The 19,873-nt window shown below is 40.8% G+C and overlaps 1 protein-coding gene across 18 annotated transcripts in view; it reads right to left on the bottom strand.

Moving 5' to 3' along the window:
- EPB41L3 (erythrocyte membrane protein band 4.1 like 3) overlaps positions 1–19,873 on the bottom strand; it is a 219,221-nt gene that overhangs the window by 23,986 nt on the left and 175,362 nt on the right. For 14 of the 18 annotated variants that reach the window (XM_071219523.1, XM_071219524.1, XM_053912636.2 and 11 more), the window contains 7 exons: positions 19,416–19,491; positions 16,978–17,196; positions 16,535–16,622; positions 10,672–10,824; positions 6,943–7,040; positions 6,075–6,250; positions 2,820–3,040 (listed from right to left, as the gene is read on the bottom strand). In XM_071219523.1, coding sequence (XP_071075624.1) covers positions 2,820–3,040; positions 6,075–6,250; positions 6,943–7,040; positions 10,672–10,824; positions 16,535–16,622; positions 16,978–17,196; positions 19,416–19,491 — 1,031 coding nt within the window. The remainder of the gene's footprint in view (positions 1–2,819; positions 3,041–6,074; positions 6,251–6,942; positions 7,041–10,671; positions 10,825–16,534; positions 16,623–16,977; positions 17,197–19,415; positions 19,492–19,873) is intronic. The other 4 variants (XM_045187751.2, XM_045187757.2, XM_045187753.2 and 1 more) reach the window with 1 other exon arrangement.

The following is a 19,873-nucleotide window of genomic DNA, read 5'->3' as shown; positions in this document are numbered from 1 at the left end:
TCTCTAGCATTACCTTTCTTTGGTTAGTCAGTTACACCCCAAACGGGTGGGTTTCCAAATAAAGAAGTTTCTGGCCCCACTCCTATGTGACAAGCAGTTCCAGTCAGGGAATTCAATAATTAGCATTTTAGGAAGTCTAACTCTCCACAAAGAATTCAGTTCCTCTGAAAATTCTTATTTTGGCTCCATTATCTGTGATTTAAATGGAACTTAGACTCCAATAAGTGACTTCAACAAGCTAGCAAGCAAAAACATGTTTTCTGGTACTACGGCTTAAAGGAGTTTACTTTGTATTATTTGTGGCCCATGAATAATAGAAAGATACAATTTCCCAGTCTTCTGGTTTTTCTTTGCAGGTAAATGGCATGTTTATCACTCCTAGTATGCGTTCTTAAGCAAACGATAAAGGCAGGCATTCCCACAAAGCAGCCTCCCAGTGAGCTCAGGCTTCTGCGCGAATGGGAGGCTCTTTGTATTTCCTCTGGCCTGGGTGGTCTCCAGGACCACAGCCAGTTTCCTCTGCAGGTCACAGAGGGCTGCTAAGCAAGAAGGGGCAGAAGGAAAGCAAGCAAACCCCAAAAAGGACCTGTGTGCAGCATCGGAGCTGCTACAGCTCAGGGAGTTCAAGTCTCGGTCACACGGAGCCGGAAGATAATTAGACTGCTGCTGCTCTCTGTGACACTGTGTGTGTGTGTATTCCCACATACTTGTGTTTTGCCTAGTGACCTGATAGCATGGAAATTAGCCAACCTGCTTTGTGGTGGTTATCTAATTCTGACTTGGTAACTATAGAGAAAAAAGGTAAGAAAAGGCACAAATAAAATGATACCATGGATATATTAGAATTTAGAAGTGCCTTATTAGTAGACAAGTATGTCTTTTCCTAACACTCATGTGTGACATTAAACATTGTGTTTTCAACAAGACCCTGCACAAATCTCATTCAACTGTGAATAATGTAGATGTTATAAGCTGACTTCGGCATGCTGACAAGTGTCCCCGCAGTGTCAAAAGGTCACCCAGTCACCTGGGGTGATCACAGCTGGGAAACATGTCCTCTCTCAAAGGAATAGGGGACTAGTTGCTCAGTAGTATTTTTAGTAATAGTTTCATTTTCTTAAAAAAATGAGTACCCTCTGTGTTACTTTTTGAAGATGCAGAAGAGTGAAATTAAGGTGTAATCTTTCATGTTGCTCATTAATGTGGTTTTTAAAAGACAGATTTGTACTGTGGAGAATGAAGACAGCCAGCCATGCGCCCACTTAAGCACTGGGCTCGGCCACAGCCCTCCAAAGGCACCTTTGGGTCAAAGTGCGGACTTCTCAGAGGACCAGACTATAAGCGTCTTAGTTCCCTTTGTCTTTCCTATTTTCCCACGGTATAAGTGGCACGAAGTGGCGATTGCTTCGTGCCACATCTCATGCACTCGCATAAAGCGAGACTGCCTAGATCTAGTTTTGGAGCAAACTAAGAGTCATTTACTTTTATGTGCCACTTAATCGTATTTACGCGTCCGTGAGAAGCATACGTTGGTGTGGGGGAGTCAAAGAAAGGATGGAGCGCATCTGCTGTTCAGGTACATTATCTCCTTTTCCTGTCCCATTTGAAACCTGCCCTGACTTAACTGAAAGGAAGAGTATACAAATGCAAAATTCAGAACAAAGCACATTTTGCCAGCACAAGGGATTCTAATATTTTTTGCCATCATTTCCTATCCTGTTTTTATTTTCCTGTTTGGCAAATAATTTTAACCTAACAAAAATGACGGACTGGGTCATTTGGAGTATCCCAACATAATGACGACAACAGTGTTTGCTGGGATACCCTTTTAGCCATTGCCGTTAAAGTCTTGTCAAAAGGAGTATTTTTCTACAGTCCTAAGTGGTGAGTCCCTGCATATAAACCTATATTTGAAGAGCCCATGCACAAAAGAATATTTTTGAATCCGATTTATGCAAGTTTTAGCCCAGCCTGCAAGTTACACAGCACTTTTATTCTACTATTTCCTTCCGTTCCGCACTGTGTACATTGCAGGGGCCACTCTTTCTCATTATTGTTATGTATAAACCTCCTAGGGTTTTCCGACTTTTAGGGGATGGCTTTGCTCCATACAGAAACTGGTGAACGGACGTAGATCTGTCTACAGCTTTGTGCTAGGTCATCGGAAATAAACATGGTACTTAAAAATAAACTGAATTTGGGTGAAATGAAGTTATTAAATCTAATGAAAAATACACCTTGGAGAAATTGCTGCCAAATTCACTTTCCATCTTCCCTTACAAATTTCTGCCTTAATATTACTTTCCAAAACATGCCCATTTGCTACTTTGATGATGAGATTATAATCATCAAAGAGAGGAAGCACTGTATAAATACACTGGCTCTGGGCACTCAATTACTTGCAGTCAGAAAGTCGGCAGTGCCATTATCCTGTGTATCTAGAAAAATATACGGTCCTCGGGTAGGAGAATGGGGCCAGGAACGAAGACAACAGCTTTAGTGATAACTCTGAAATGTGAGCCGAAACAGAAAAGTGTAATAGGTCATTAAATGGATTTTTAAAAAGTACAGACAGGACAGCTGTTGAAAGTCTTACTTAGCACATCAGTTGTTAAAACTGCTCAAAAAGTTGAGAAGAGGAATCTTTCAAAGGAAAGATGTTGACACAGGAAATAACTTAAAAATTGACAATAAGAATTTGACTAATGCTGAAATATGAATTAGCCTAAATCTTAACACATTCCTGTTTCATATTCTCAGTATTATTTACCAGTTCTCAAAAGTCTGAGCAAGCTCTAGGGGCAGCCTGTGAGATGTACCTTTCCCTCGTGCCGTGTTGCTGTGACAGGGGTGGCTTCCTCCGCCTTTTTCCGCCTGTCCTCCTCCTCGTCGTGCTCCTCCTCGGCCTTTTTCTCCGGAGTCACAGTGGTGATCAAGTTGGTCTGAGAGATGCCCTTTGTTGTGGTGTACTGGCCAGTACCAACCTCTGCAGCAGACACAGAATCCTTCATGTATATTTCATGGTTTTCATTCACTGACGCTAAAAGCAAATGCAATTGAAGAAATGAAGTAGGAAATAGTTCAGTCAGAAGACAGATAAATACCATCAACTGTCCCATTATGAAAAAAATTACCCCTATAAAACATCAGATTTGTCCTCAAAAGACAAAACAGCATTGCGGGCATTTTCTCTAAGCTACCATAGACTCGACTCTCTCTGTCATCTACGCTAGATTTTTAAAAGGACTTAAATGCTCATCTCTTGAAGCCACAGAAAGAGTTTCCATCCACTCTCAAGACCTATGGTGAGGATGTGTGTCAGGGTGGATGTGAGTGTAAGGATGGGAGGCTGAGCTGCCGCCGAGCCTGTAACTCCAGAGTAACTGGCTGGGCACTGGCACCAGACTAGTGGCAAGTTCCACAACTAGTCATGTTTTTAGTAGACAACTGATCTAGTACACTTGACTTTGAACATATCTTTGGAAGTGCCATTCACAAAGGAGCACGGAAGTTTAAAAAAAACTGTTATTATTAATAATGATAGAAAAGTCTCCTGCAATATACAAGCCACAAGGTTATAATGAAAATTAACCACGTTGGCAGAGATTATAAAATTCAGATGGCAACTCCCTTAACTGAAGTGCAGAAATGTTTTAATTTTTACTGCACTTTAAAAAGATATGCATATGTATCTACCAAAATATGCGTATGTTCACTCGTCTCTGATATTTGGAGCAAGGAAGACAAATGCTGCTAATGAAACTCATGCAGAGACAAAACATGCAGAGTCTAAGAGAGATGAAGCTGCAGCCATTCATTCCAGCTAAAACATCTTAGTGACAGAGATGCTTGCTTCAGCTGAGCTTTTAAAGTGCGATACCCATTATTTTGTTTTACACAGCATAATATTTACCGAAACTTGTAAATGCTACGTTTCAAAAACACAGAAGTAGCTAATTACAGTCAAGATATAATCTGCTTTCATATTTATATAAATGTAAGAAAATATTCTGAAATTTTTAATAGTAAATTATTTCATTAAAATACCTTCACGAAGATATTTTATATCTCATTATACCACTGAAAAAGCTCATGTAAGGCAGCTTCCTAATGGCCCAGTTAGGCTGTTCTAAAGGAGACGCAACCTTGCAAAAAGCACTTTATATGCCAACATGCGGTCACGGCCCCGGCTCAGCAGTACGGAGAACACTAGAATCGGCAGGACCCCAAAGAGTGAGAGGTAACACATACTAACATCACTTTTGGGCAGGGAGGAAGAGACAGCATGATATTAGTACGTTTATTTCACAATTGTCTTCTGTCTTCTCAGCAGTCATTATCACACAGGAGGTCATGAGGAAAACAACATTCACGACACATGTGTTCCCTTGGGTACCCATCCCTGAACAAAGTGGATGGCGCCCAGGGGAAAAGGTGAGATTCTACCAAAGCGCCTCCAACACTGACTTAGAGAATACACAAATAGTTTACAGACATTCTCTGAAGGAGAAAGAAGAGCAGGTGAGACAGTGCTGAAAGAAACACTTCAATGTTAACATGGATATATCAGTATCTTGATCCAACTTGAGGAGTCCTAATAAACATTTTATTTCAAAAGAATGGTTCTAAGTTAGATATTCTGAAAACAGGGAACTCTCTGATGATACGGAATGGTAACAACTTCCTAGGCCACCTCACAAAAGCCTATAAGGATAATTATCAATACAATTATTGAGGTAATTATTATAATCACATCTAACAAGAGAGCTTTGATGTATGTTTTCCTCAGTGTCTGCGACAAGCCTGTCAGAGGTGGCCTTGCTCCCATTCCACGCGTGACGGCTAACACCAGACAGGGAGCGCTTCAGTCATTCACCGACGACCGCGCAGGCAGAGGGACCGGACCTCAGCCTGACTTATCTACACCAGGTGAGTGTTCGTTCTACTTCACTAGTAACATACGTAACAGAGCACTAGTAACACAATTTTCACTTCTTCTGCAAACAGCTCACAATGTCGTCCACTAGAAAATACAGTCTTTTTATCAGGGGATTCAGGGAGTCTGTCACCCCACCAACCACACCGGGGTGTCACAAACTATGGGGAGCAGTGGGAGGAAGGTAAGGAGGAAGGTGATCCCAGGCCCCTATAACATTGACTTATTATTAGTTATGTTTTTGTTTATTATTAAAGCTGTACACACATGCCAGAAACTTCTAACTCTTTATGTACTCAGGATAGGTCTTCCATAAAACAACCGATCTCCAGGTGCTCTGAGTAAGAAGACAGAGGCCTGGCCCTGGCTCAGTTCCTAAGTTAAGTGCGACTCCAGCTGCCATGTCTTGCAGCAGAAAGCACATCTGCGTGTAACTACAGAGCAACACAAAACCATCCCACAGAACAGTACCTACCGAAAACTCCCGATTATGCCCTTCCTTAAACATGTTATTTAACCGACTCCCTCCCTGGTTCCCTTACACGTCTGACATACAGCGGGGAACATTCACACGGCAGTGCTCTCCCAGTCCGTCTGGCACAGTAATTAATGTAAACCAGAAGGATTTAACTCGGAGCCCTTTGCTCTGTTATTTGAATGTCATCCTTTCTATAAGCTATTATTCATCAACTTATAAGAGTCACATTGTATTCACAAAATATTTCAGAAACAGAGCTAAATTTACCTTACACTTTTCTCTCTGAAACAAATCATCTAAGACAAACCTGACTATATTTAAGATACGTTGGCAAGGGAGCCAGATTACTTATATAAAGGATGCGACTACAAAATTTAGAATGAAAGAATCTCTCGAAATTCAGGGTACCAGCTAAAGAAAGCTATGCTCTTCATTCCCTAGGTAGCATTCTTTTATGGAATTTTATAGAAATCTACATTAATAGACTCACAAAGGCACTTTCTTTTTGAGAATGGGCAGTTAAAACTTGCCATTCAGCCACAGAGCGAGTGCCTCCCATTTCATACTACCCAAGAGGATCTGTGTTTACTGAAAGCTCGTGATGGTTTCGTCCCGTTGGGTGGCCGCAAGGATTACGAAGGGCCAGTAGGCGATGCCTACCTCCATCCAAGCTGCGAGACATGGTGTAACGTTTGCTGGATGAGCGTTCGAAGTAAGGGGCTGGACGATCTATCAGCGCACTGGCTCTCCTCGTTTGGGCTTGCGTTCTGCCACTGTAACGAAACTTGGAACCCAAGGTGAGGAATTTCTTTGGAGGCGCTTCTGGCAACAACAATCTACAGATATTAAAGAAAAAAACACCAGAAAAGATATTAAATCAAACATTAAGAATGCTAACTTTTTTCACTCTGTTCTGAAAAGTAAAGTGCTTTGTGCACTAAAGGATTAATGCCAAACATGGCATTAAGTAAATCTGATTTTATAAGAAAAAGTAACTCACAGAGTACGTATCAACTAGGGATGTTACAGAGAGGCTCCGTGGAAAACGGGGGTGGGCTTGGACTAGTGACCCTTCACATCCCGTGTAACTGGGAAGTGTATGGTTCTATAAACCCCAAGAGCGATTAAATGGGTGATGGTGGGGAAGAGCAGTGATAATTTGTTATTGTGTGGACACAAATCACACGACCGCAGGGAGTTGAGGGGATCGAGAAATTACTAATAGAGTAAGAAATGGATCGGACACCTATGAGTTGAAGAGGAGAGCCTATAAAAATAATAAAAAGACACTAAAAATAATAAAGGAAAAGGAGATGGGGCAGATAGATAGAGAACAAATTAAGGAAAACCCTTCAAATTTAGTCAGAAGTTCTTTCAGGATCCTTATTAAGTAATCTGGTGACAAGAAACTTTAAGGAACAGAAAGGATATGGTTCTACATTCTTCTTCCCAACAATCTTTTTCAGTATAAGTCATTCCAATCATTCTAATTTTTTCTTAGGAAAAAAGAAAAATGATCTGTACTTACCTGAAAAATGTGTGGTGCTCAACGCATACTTTCCATAAACGCTTAGCAGCTCGATGGTTCGGCAGTTTAAACCCAATGGTACTTTCAAACTGTTCAAACTAAATTTAAAAAACATTGAAGACTGGAATCAAGTTTAAAATCATAAATAACAGAAAGGCAAGTACTTTTAAAAGATCATAATGCCACCCACAGTTTTCTTCTTTACTCACTAAATCAGTTGCTATCTGCAGAATTCATATTACACACATTCATTCATTAAAAAGAAAAAAAAACCTCCTTATGTCTATCTCCTTAAAATGCTGCAGGTACAGACAATCCCATTATGCCCATAGTAAATGTTTATGTACCATTATGGATTTTATCAAAACCAAATGCAAAAAGGGATATTTGGATTCCTTCCAGAGACCAATTTGTCCTGATCTCGTTTTTAAGCCTAAATTTCATGGTTTCTCCATGACATTGTGACTTCAAATGGAAGCTACAGAAATGAATAAAAGGTTTATATTCTATAGTGTTCTCAGAATGACATTTTCTCCTAATATCTGGTCTGGAAATATGCTTCTATGCTACGTATGGCAACTTCCTGTCAGGTATTGCTGACATTATTTATTCATTATTATATGGACCACCTTAAATGCTAGTATCTCTAGATATTTTATATAAGATCAGAGATTGGGAGAACACATCTTCACGTTCTCAGCATGTACAGCTCAGGTGATACTCTATCAGCCATGTGACTTTGCAAAGTGACATATCTGATTTCCTGAGTAATCATTATATTATTATTGCAGATACTCATTATTTTTTTATTTTCTGAGGACAGTATGCATCAGGCCACCAGAGGGCAATCATCTTAAACAGTAAAGGGTTTCCAAAAGAGCACAAAGCCGCCGGACTACTGATTACTGACGCAATCCATAGCAAGAGTAATTTATGTGGCAAAGAACCAAGGACAGGTGTCCTCTGCATGGCATGTAAGATATACTTATGCTTGACCTTTGCTTCTCGTTTGTTGAGAGGGACTGGGCTGGGGGGAGACTGGGAAATACGTCACAGATTGCTCTAACTGCAGTTGCCTTTCCTAATTTCTTAATCACGCTGGACGTCCACATGCAGTGGTGGTCAGGAAAATCACCGCTGTCTAACAGACGCAACTGACAAGCCTGAGTACTGTGGATCTTAACTAAACCACACCCATTTATTCATCCTGCATCTAATATGAATCACATTCTATGCAAAGGCCAGGGGTTTAAAAAACAGTCAACTTGCTCATGTAAGAAGCTGGGAAGACTCTCTCAAGGCCAACAGAGGCCCTGCACTTTTTAAATGTTTGTCCAGATCTCTGTGCTTTGTATTCTTTGCTTGTAACCTCTTCAAAGCCTTTGTGCCACCAGCAATTTCTCCTTACTCATTCTTCTCAGCCTATAAATATGATCGTGAAAAAATGGGAAGGAAGCAACTTTCTTTGAGCCTGCTTCTGCCTGAGCCAGAACCTTCTCACTGCTCACTGCTAAACATCACGAATGAGAAGCCTCGGCTACTCCATGCCTTACCTCACTGCAACCTGGCAGGTGCTCCTAACTCCTTCCTGAGCATCAAACGCTACACCAGGACCTGCCTGTCAGCTCCGATGCAATTTTCTCAGTTCTCACCTGCGCCTTCTCTGTAACATTTGGCACTTGGCACTCCTGGTTAAACATGTCCCCTGGATCTCATCTCCTTGTTATCTGTGGCTGTTTTTGTCCCTTTTCCCCCTTTTTCGGGCTGTTATTCTTAATCTCCATGTTCCTCTTCTGTCTAACTTTTCTCTCAAAAAGTAGTCTTACCCAGAGTTTTTGTTATAGGGTCTCTCTTTTTTTTTTCTTTAACTTCTCTTGTTCTTTGGGTAATTTATTCCACATCTAATGCCTTGAATAAAATGTGTACAGCTGATGATTGTTCAAATCCTACATTTCTTACTATGTAAGAATCAACCTCTGAAAATCTGTCCCAAAGGAATTACAATCTTTTTTTCTGAAATCCATCCCCTTTTTCTCTTGTCTAATAATGCTATCTCCACTGCCTTCTCTAGGGCAAACTGAAAACCTCTGATTATTCTGGACTCTCTCACCTTTTTGCCCTTCCCCATCTGGTCTCCAAAACTTACTGTTCTGCCCCTGTTGTTTTTATGTCTCATTTTATTCCCAGAGCCTCTGCCCCAGTTTAGGTCTTATCATATCACATTGCTAAGTAGCTGAATTTCATTAAGAAATCCATCATTTTAAAGTATTCATCTAGTTATGTCACATACTAATTTAAAAACTTCCAGGGCTCACTTCTGTCTCCTAACGCATTTCTGCAATTTTCCCCGCAGGCCTCTCACAGCTATGCTCTTTCCATGTCCACGGACTGTTATGTCATCTGTATCTGAGTGTGAGAGTCTGTTTCTCTGCTAAACACCAAGTCCTAAAGGCCAGGAACAAGGTCATATTTATTTTTCTATTTCCAATGCCCAACATGGTGCCTAACAATAAAGAAATGCTTGCTTAATAAATGTTTTTTAAAATTTTTATTTATTTATTTTTAGAGCAGGGAAGGGAGGAAGAGAGGGAGAGTAATATCAATGCATGGTTGCCTCTCAAGTGCCCCCTACTGGTGACCTGGCCTGCAACCCAGGCATGTGCCCTGACTAGGAATCGAACTGGCAACCTTTTTGGTTCACTGGCCAGCACTCAATCCACTGATCCACACCAGCCAGGGCACTTATATCAGCTTTAAGTTTAACATGCAATTTTTAAACATATTTTTTAAAATTGTTGTAATTTCAGGTATTTACATGAAAAGCTTACAGATTATTTCAGTCTCCACAGATAAGCATGACTTTGTATTTACAGTAAACATGACGGCTTGCTTTGCAGTCTGATATTCTAACTGTACTTTCCACCACCGGGTAGGCTGATTTTGCAGACAGGAGGTCATTCTGTATTATGCCAGAAGATGTTCAGAGACATAAATGAGCTGCAATCTTAGAGCTTTGTCTCCATTTGTATTAATCATACTGATCAGAAATGGAGATATTTATTATATGTTAAGCAGATAATAGCAGATATTTGTTACCTATTATGTATAAACCACTAAGGAGGATACGAATGTAAGTCACTCATAGGTGCCGCTGCCCAAGGAATAAGGATTAGTTCTGACTCCTCCATTAGCCTCTGATTTTAAAAAAGGTGGAAATATATCAGGCTGTGGAACATTTACGTAGTTTACACTCCACATCCCTTACTGTAATCTTTCTTGTGCCTTGGTGCACATTATCGCTAAGCTACTCACTGTAGGGTGCTATCAGGTTCGGCGGACAGAGAGAGAGGAACAGGAAAGAAGGATATGACGATAGGACGGGTAGGCAGAAATCCATCCTTTATTCACAAAGAGTTTAATGACTGAGACTTGCTTTCATACCACGGCTTGAAATACACAAAACATTCATGGATCTGGACTTCACATTAAAATATGTAAAGCAACCCTTTCAATTAATGTATGCTGTGGGGAAAACTGAATTAAAATAATTAAAAAAGAACATTTTATTTCCCCCTGTTTATTGGACAAACCTACAATAAATTCTCTTAGGCATTTAGACATAACCCACCATGTCATGAGATGTTGAGAACTTGTGAGCAGATAATTTAAATTTTTGTTTGCCAACAGTTACCTTTTCCTCCATGTACACGCAAATTTGGGTCTACTTACCTCTCCAGGGCGGATCTTAATGTAAAAGTTGTTGCGTTTGTATGAAATCTTTAGAACCTTAGGCCAGGCAAATCTATTTATCCGCAGTCGGTCCCGATATATCAACAGACCACTTGCACAAACTCCTAACATAATTTCAACTCCTTCAGAATCCTGGAAAATGGCAGCAAGGAATAAAGGATCAGTATCTCATTTATTTCCACTTACAGCTGGCTGGATATAATATTTAAGCTTCTATGTCAGAGCCTATAACTGACTACCTATAGCTCTAATTTAAATAAGAATAATTCTGCAGTCATTTGAAAAAGTGTCACCACTAAATAATAGTCTTTCGGTGAAGATATTTATCACTACAGAGATTTGTAAGAGCAAACTGCTTACCCAGGGGTCTCAGACTTACAGCAGAAACACTGCCCACAGAGAACACGGGCCAGACGGAAGGTGTGTTAACAACAGAAATGACAGCTGCAGTTCTCAGGTGTCGGGTGCCAAGCCCTGTTCTAACCACTTTACGGATATTAACTCTCTATTATACACTAGGATATTTTGAGGTAGTTTCCATTATTATTATTCCCATTTTACATATGAGGAAACAGATATGGAAGGGTTAAATGTCCCAGTTGAAATGTGGGCAGCCTGATTCCAGAAGCAGCACTACTTAAAAAATATATATATTTTTTATTTATTTTTAGAGAGACAGGGAGGGAGGGAGAACAAGAGGGAGAGAAACATCAATGTGTGGTTGCCTCTCAAGTGCCCTCAACTGGGGACCTGGCCCACAAAACCCAAGCATGTGCCCTGACTGGGAATCGAACCGACAACCCTTTGCTTTGCAGGCCAGTGCTCAATCCACTGAGCCACACCAGCCAAGGCTAGAGGCAGCACTCTTGACTAATACAAATACTAAAAGAGGTGCCATATGTTTTCTTGAGTGTTTTAAAGTTTTTTCCTTTAAAGAGAACCTCAATCTTTGTTGTATTTTGTTCTTGACAGAATAAAATTTAAATATAAAAGTTTTTCTGTTCCTTAAGTATGAACTGCGCTTTACCAACGGGCCCCCAACACACACACCACCCAGTGGTGATCACACTTAACAGTATGATTCATATACATTTTACGTGTCTGTATAGTTTAGTCTTTTTTAACAAAAGTGGGATCATGCTACCTTTGCAATTTGCTTTATTTGCACATTTTACATTCTGGTCATTTCCTAGGGATGCGTGATGCCCAGAGGTCATCCGAGATGTTATATAACGTTCAGGAGACATGCCACGTGTAGTCTACACCCTCTAACTGTTGTATGCAGGTGAAATCGGGGTAAAATGAACAGGGTGGCCTCAAGTAGGGTAGAAACAAATGACAAAGGCAGGACTGTGTGTGAGGCGCAGTCTTCGTTCTGTCTCACTGGCTGTTGGAAGCAGGGGTTACATCGGAGGCACAGCTGAGATCTTTTGTCACATCAATAAGCAGGGCTGTCCCCAACTTTGAGTCCCTCTGCAGCACCAGCAAAGAGGGGAGAGGAAAATGGCAGAATCTGAATAGGAGATTCTGACTTACCCATATTGTGGGAATTTACTTCGAAATTCTGTCAGTGCTAAGTACAAAGTGAACATTTCCAGAACCAAAAAAAAAAATATTTTGGCCCATCTCCGGGAAATATATAATTGGTTTAAAAAGAAATATTTTACCTTTGAAACATTCTCTCTCCATTAGACATGGAATTCCAGGAGTGGAAAAGCTTGATGGCAGCAAACTACAACATAGTAAAACCCAAGGAGATCTCCAAGACCAGAAACTGCCCACCACTTGCCAAGGGCTTCAGTCTGACAGAGCATCTAAAGAGCTATAACCTGATGCTGACAAGGAGCTGGCATTACTGATCCTTTAGAACCAGCCAATCTGCTCACACGACAGCTCAGAGGTGACCACGTCACGCCGTGAGCAGAAATGCTGGCATGACGGAGGAACATTTGAGTAACTGCTCTTTGATTCACTTTCTTTATGATAAAGAACATAAGTTTAGAAAATACTCCTTTGAACAAAAGAGGGAAAGAACATTTAAAATATTTTTCATTATTTATCTATTTTTAAATCACTCATGTGCCTTTCAATCACAAGGAGAGAGAATCCCTTCATGGAGAAGAACAGGAATGCCCCTTTGCTTCTTTCCTCTTCTCCTTGCATGAACCCTCCAACATGAACTTCTCCGCGGCCCCGTGTCATTCTGTTGTATCCAGCAAATGGCCCTGCAATAAACTCCCACCGATGCTCCTTCTCCTCAGGACTGTAACTGGTTGAGAGCAGGAGCCGTGTTTAATCTCTGTACCCACAGGGTGACGCAGTGCCTACCTGGCATGTGTTAAGCCATTATATGTTTGGCAAATGAAGAAAGAAAATATCAGGCAAGTGGGGTATTAAATTGGATGACAGTCTCCATCAATCACAAAGCAACAACAACAAAATGATACTTTTTTTCTCAAGTTTGCTGCCATAGTCCATTGTATTGAGGTTAGTTTGATAAATCTTGTGTGTCAAAAACTCTATCAGCAGCCTTGCTAGGGGACATGCGTGTTTCCCTACCAATGAACACATTTAATGCTCCCTGTGGCAGGGAGTACTTGAAGGCAGGCCTGGACACTCTCAGTCTCTCGTAATTAAAATAAATGGGCACACTATTCCCTTAATTTAAGAATCAGTGTTTAGCCCTGGCTGGCTGGTGTAACTCAGTGGACTGAGCATGGGCCTGCAAAGCAAAGGGTTGTCTGTTTGATTCCCAGTCAGGGCACATGCCTGGATTGTGGGCCAGGTCCCCAGTAGGGGGCGTTCGAGAGGCAACCACGCATTAATGTTTCTCTCCCTCTCTTTCTCCTTCCTTTCCCCTCTCTTTAACAATAAATAAATAAAATCTTAAAAAAAAAACAAAACCACTGTTTAAACTTTGCCATCTTTCATTATCACTTGGTCCACTGGATATCCAATATGAATTTAGATCTACATTTTAGAATCTTGTATGAAACAAATGATGCTCACAGAGCCTATTCAGACTGACATTAGATGACAAACAAGCAGAGACAGTCTTCCCAAGGGGGAAAAAAAGAAGCATTTAGAACAGGTTTTCCAAAACAAGGGACCTGCATCTAATACGGGTATTTATTCTTTATATAGAGCCATAGAGTTCCAGATTGCAATTCAGAATTACTAAATAGGTCCTAAAGCCCAGGGCCTTTTATACCCTGCTTTGACCGGAAATTAGCTATAATTTAATTCACTAAATTTCCTTCTTAAAATGATGGAGTGTGGATGCATGAGAAAATGGAGTCCATAACTGAACCATTTGTTATACTTAATATTCAGATGAAATTCCTATAACAGGCTGCATTTGCACTTCCTTAATTCTCTTTCTTTTTTAATTGGCATAATTTCAAATCACATTATTGCAGCTATCTATTTTAACTCACAGCTATAGCAATGTTAAGTGATTTCATTTTCACTGATGGAAATACAGGCATCCCGAGTTGCACTTCCCCCGAAAGCATGCCCTCATCTTTCATTTACTTGTTCTTCCTGGGCACTAAGTGAATCATCATGTGTAATGTAATTCAAAAACAGTTTTCCATTCACTCGAATGTTCAGGCTACTTTTACTTCCTTCTTGTTTCCTTATCTTTAGTCACCTAAGGAAAAACTCTAAGAGAAAATCTTATTAGTGTGTCCTCTTATTTTCTTTTTAAATTCTCATCCTGCCTTATACCTGGCACAAAATATAAAACACCTTTGTTCTCTGATTACAAAATAAATGAAAAAATAGAGTAACAAACTGGCAAGTGAACAGAGCTACACCTGCTGCACTAATTACACACGAATGTCAAAGAGCCTGGCATAACGCACCAGCCCATCCCTGAGATAAGCCCAGCCCAGTCTCTGACGCTCGTTAGTGCTCAGGCCTCCAGCCCTTGGAAGTGCTTATCCTGTGTGATGTATGAAATGACTGGTTCTCTGTGAATGCAGAACCAATCAGACCTGCATTCACTTAATGGCCACCATTTTCTGGTCCAAATCCACCCAGGATTAGTCTGTCCCCAAACACCATCCAAGGGGCAGGCCCACATGTAGCATCAACAAAACCTACGGATCTTAGATTTCCCTCCCATGGGACCTCAGGGCTGGTGAGCTGTTTGCCTGAACAGAGCCAGCTGAAACTCTCTCAATTTCTTGATCCCAAGATACTCACTTGCTTAGAAGCCTGTTAACTGCACGTTCTTGTGAATCCAAGACCATGAAATTGGTGGCTACTCTGTGTATTAAAGTACAGGCACATTCCCATAACTGGACCAATGCTATCTTATCTGCCCGTACCAGAAGAAAAGGCCCCTCAAAGGCCCCTCACCTGCAAACAGTGATCTTTTAACACTGCTGAAGTGACTGAATCCATCCCTAAGATCCTAACAAACTTCTCATGTTTTGATGTATTACTTTTCATAAAAGCTTGCCAGTACTTCCACAGTACTTTATTTATTTTAAACCTCACCAGAGGATATGGTCACTGATTTTAGAGAGAAGGAGGAAGGGGGAGAGAGGCAAGAGGGATGACAGAGATGAGAGAGAGAGAGAGAGAGAGAGAGGAATATGGATGTGAGAGAGAAACATCAATAGGTTCCCTCTCATATGCTCCCCGACCAGAGATCAAACCTGCACCCCAGGTACGTGCCCTGATGGGAATCAAACCCACAACTTTTTGGTGCATGGACAACGCTCCAATTAACTGAGCCACCCGGCCAGGGCCCCGGTACTTTATTCACAGCTGTTCAAATACCAGACGAATAGTCCATATACTCCTCCTCTCACTTCTGAAAAATATGGTGATTCTAGAAAAAGCGTGGCATGGAGTAAAAGCTGCTCTACGCATCCTTACAACCTTTACCCTCAGACAGTCCAATACCAACTTCTTCTTCCCAAGATACCATCGCCAAGACACACTTTAACATTTCACCAATCATCAGACAACAGTCAATCCTTAGCTTGGGTGGCTAATTTACCTGAACTTCAAAACTAACAATGTTATTCCAAAGTATAGGTTATTAGCCAGAATACCTCAACTTTAGAGATGGAGTTAAATTTCACATGAATTTACTGAGTGGCTGGTGGGTAACCAAAACAGGGCCACAAACAGCACTTCACACATGATAGATGTAATCATTAGGCATGCAGACAGACAGACAGAAGCAGAACAGAGCAGACAAAATGAGCACTTTCAGGAAAAAGGCAAAAACAGGATTTGACAGGAACAAAGGGCACGTTTTAGCACAAAGTGGGAGACACAACTGAGCTGGGGAAGTCAGGGTGAGCTCAGAGCTTGTTATTTGAAGATAAATTTCCAACTGAATCAACAGGCAATCAGAGGCTCTGACTACTGAGAACTTTCGGTTGCCTGACACCATGAGTCATGGAGAGCCAACCCCTCAGTAAAATATCAGAGCGCTAAATTTGCTTTATCTTTGCAAACACAGATTTGAATCCCCAAAGTTTTGGTTTACACAAACTGAAGTAAAAATCAGCAGCTTATAGCAATAGCTGCGCTGAATTAAATAAAGTTAGAAGTTTGGGATTTAAGCAATGCACACTGTCCTGACCAGTGTGACTCAGCTGGCTGGGCATCGTTCTGCAAAGCAAAAGGGTGATGCTTTGATTCCTGGTCAGGTCACATGCCTGAGATGCAAGCCCCGGTTCGGGTGCGTGAGAGAGGCAACCAATTGGTGTTTATCTCTCACATCGATGTTTCTCTTCCAGTCTTTCTCCCTCCCTTCCCCCTCTCTAAAAACAAATACATGAAGTTAAAAAAAAAAACAAAAACAAACAATGCATACCTTGGCATGATGTAAATCTACCCCGTACATGGATAGTTTTTTGGCATTTTCCAAGAAATGCATCTCGGCTTCAGCTGGCGTCATTCCTCTGATAAGAAGAAAACAATGTTACAATGCTGCTTTTCTTTTACCTGGTGAGGCCGTAATACTTCCTGCCAGACTCCCTTGCTATCTAATAAGCCAGCCCCCATAGGAGCCCCAGCGGATCTGGGCTCTGAGGGAAGTAATATAATAAGGTGGCTTTTAAAGAAAACTTTTTATAAAGAGATGTTCTAAGTAAGAACCTAACTGTCCCAGAACTGTACCCTGTGGAGAACCCTACTCTGCTGAAGTGCCATCCGCAATGCACTGAAATCAGTCCTGGGAAAAGTAGGCAGTGAAAGCGATGCTCCCTCATCAAGGCACAACTTAAATGGACTGCCCTCAGGGTTTCTGCCACTGACCTGTGACTCTTGTGCAGCTCGATCACTTTATCTTCCAGTTCTTTAGTGTGATTTGGCGCAAAGCGGAACTCACTAATGTAATCACTCCCGCATTCATCTGGGTCGTAGTCTCCGAGTTCTGACTGGACAGTGTAGGAACCCAACAGGGCAAGGGTGACAAAGGAGCAGGGCAGCCTTCCGGACACGATGTCATCTCGCAGTTGTAAGCAGAGGTAGTACCTTCCAGTAGCCAAAAGGACAAAGCAAAAAGCCAGCATTGGGATCCAGGACAAGAAGACCACTCAGGTCACGGTGTTCGGTAAGCAATTTCTCCCTACTGAGTAATCCCTTGAGGACAAATTTTCTATCGTCTATATTTTGATCTAGATATAAGGGGAAAAATACTTGGCCACAAAAATACAATATTTAAGGGCATCTAAAGGCAAGACAATGTTCATAATAAAACAGTGTTTATTAATAAAGCACACAGTAAAAAAACAAACTTAAGACATACGCCTCTAACATCTTTTAAAATAACATTTATAGTCAAATGACTAGTCCCCAAGACACTCTCTGAAATCTTTGGTTGGGGGTATTATAATATAAAAGTGGTGCTCTTAAATATAATTATTAAGTCTCAACTAGACTTAAGGAAGTCTCATTTTGATATCCACTAAGGTCTTGCCATATGACCAAGACAAATTTCAGGTAACTCAACAGGTATGCCGTCATAAACTCTGCTCTCGGTTCCCTGCGTTCCGGGTCAGGTGGACTCGTGATAATAATGAATGATTTCTGTTTCAATTTCTCAGTTTTAAAGATGAATTCCTAGTGGCCAAATGATATGAAGACTAATTGAAAAATTACTACCTTAAGATCATCTTGTCACTGTGAGTAAATAGTTTTAAATTTGGGAACTATAAAACATTTTCCACATAATTTTGCCAAGATAGCATAAAAATATTTCCATTAACAGCTAACATACCTTTTGTTATTTTACTTTTAAGGTTTACAGATATAATACTAATTCTGGAAGATTCATAGGTAAGTATTGACATTAATAAATTTCAATACCTTTAATGGCCTAGCACATGTATATAACAATAAAACACAAATTGTACCTTTTATATAAAAAATGAACTGTTAATCTATTGAACCTGAGGACTATAAAAACATGTTAAGGTCTAAATATCATCTTAAGCTAATGATATAAGCAAACTACATGTAATTTGGATATAAAAATTTCTAATTACTCCACAGGCTCTGTAAACACTACATAAATAGATAGAAATCAACCATACACTAAATTTCAAATCCAGGTAGGCATAGCTTCTATAACCACAAATTTGCCACAAGTAAATACTTCCTCCATATTACTAAAAGGTATTCTTAGAGAAATTATAAATTTTTAATCATTTTTTTAATTGGTGTTCGAATACAGTTGTCTCCCTTTTCCCACCACCACTTTCCCCCACCCCACCCCTCCTGCCTCCCACCCTCAATTGTGCCTCCCTTTGGCTTTGTCCATGGGTCCTTTATACATGTTTTGACGACCCTTTCCCTTCTTTCCAGAAATTATAAATTTTCTAATTTAATGCAAACAGAAAAATACTCTGGATCCAGTTTTTACCCTTCTTCTAAAATGCCCGTTGAAATAATTTGTAATCATTCCAAGAGAATGAAGCGTTTTGAGTAAGTTCCCTTTTATGAAAAGCCCTTGCAGGAGGCGAGGCTGGCACAGGAAACTCGGCACAGCCTGCACGGGGCCGCTGCGGCTGGCTTTGGACGCACCACCAACCACTGCAGAGCCAGGGGTCCCACAGGGGAACGCAGAGAAGTGGAGGACACATCACACCCGGGGCAGCTGCAGAAACGGACAGCTTCTCACAAAGCTCAGTTACCACGCCAGAAAATGTTTGTTGTGTGTCTTTTTTAAGTCTTCTCTTGTGAAAATGAATTGTTTCCCTTGTAGGTCGGAAAGTGAATTTTTAAGCATATGTGTGTTTATGTGTATCTGTATGTGCACATGTGATGCACATGTGTTTTTTAAAGAGCTGTCAAGTACCAGAATGGTTATATGAAAGGCATAAACATCCAAAGATACATTTTTTTTGGCTCTAAGTTTGAAAGCATGAGCACTAAGAATGGCTGTATCATTTAAGGCTGACTCCCATCCAGTTTGGCCATGGTAACCAGATGACAGTCTCTCAATTCTGCATGTCTCCCCACTCGGGGCAGGTAGAGAGAAGTATCAGCTTAGCACCAGATTCAGCTACAAACAGATATGATTTGGCAAATCTTCTAATTGGATGTTTGCTCTCATTGAGTTGCCTTCTGTTTACCATTTTAGCGTGGATGACTACAAGGTTACTAAACGTAAGCATGCTCTTCTCTGGATAATTTAAGAGAACCGCAACTCTCCCAAGATGCCTGCTTTTTCAGAGCCAACTTTCAAATACCTGGTGATATCTTCAGAGAGCTGAGAGGGGTCTGGTGGGTAAAATTTCACATTAAATGAAAAGAGCCAAGCACCACCTGCAGAGATGAGAAAAAAAAATCAAATAAAACCTTAGAAAAACCCCTCTTTACTTACGATAACTAGAGCTACAGTAACTCCAAGTTCTAACACCCAGGCAAATTTTGATTATCCATGGAAAACATGGAAGTCTCTGTTTTGTGAAATACACAGATAAGTCCAAAACTTCGCCTAGTTTCTAATCTTCTCACCAATGAAGTCCTTTGCTGGAACTTCTAACTAGGGAGAAAATGGACTGAACTTCCTCCCTTTCTCAGGGATGAAGGTAAGCCTTTGGAAGAGGAAGGGGAAAAGTGAGCAATGTGGATAATCCCCAGACAAGTCTGGAACTGACTAGATGTACTGCTCTGAAGTTCTGGATAGTTCACATACCAACCTCAC

This window comes from Desmodus rotundus, chromosome 10 (genome assembly GCF_022682495.2).
Source record: "Desmodus rotundus isolate HL8 chromosome 10, HLdesRot8A.1, whole genome shotgun sequence".
In the NCBI taxonomy this organism is placed as follows: domain Eukaryota; kingdom Metazoa; phylum Chordata; class Mammalia; order Chiroptera; family Phyllostomidae; genus Desmodus; species Desmodus rotundus.
The sequence above is the reverse complement of the archived record's forward strand: the minus strand, read 5'-3'. Positions and strand labels throughout refer to the sequence as shown.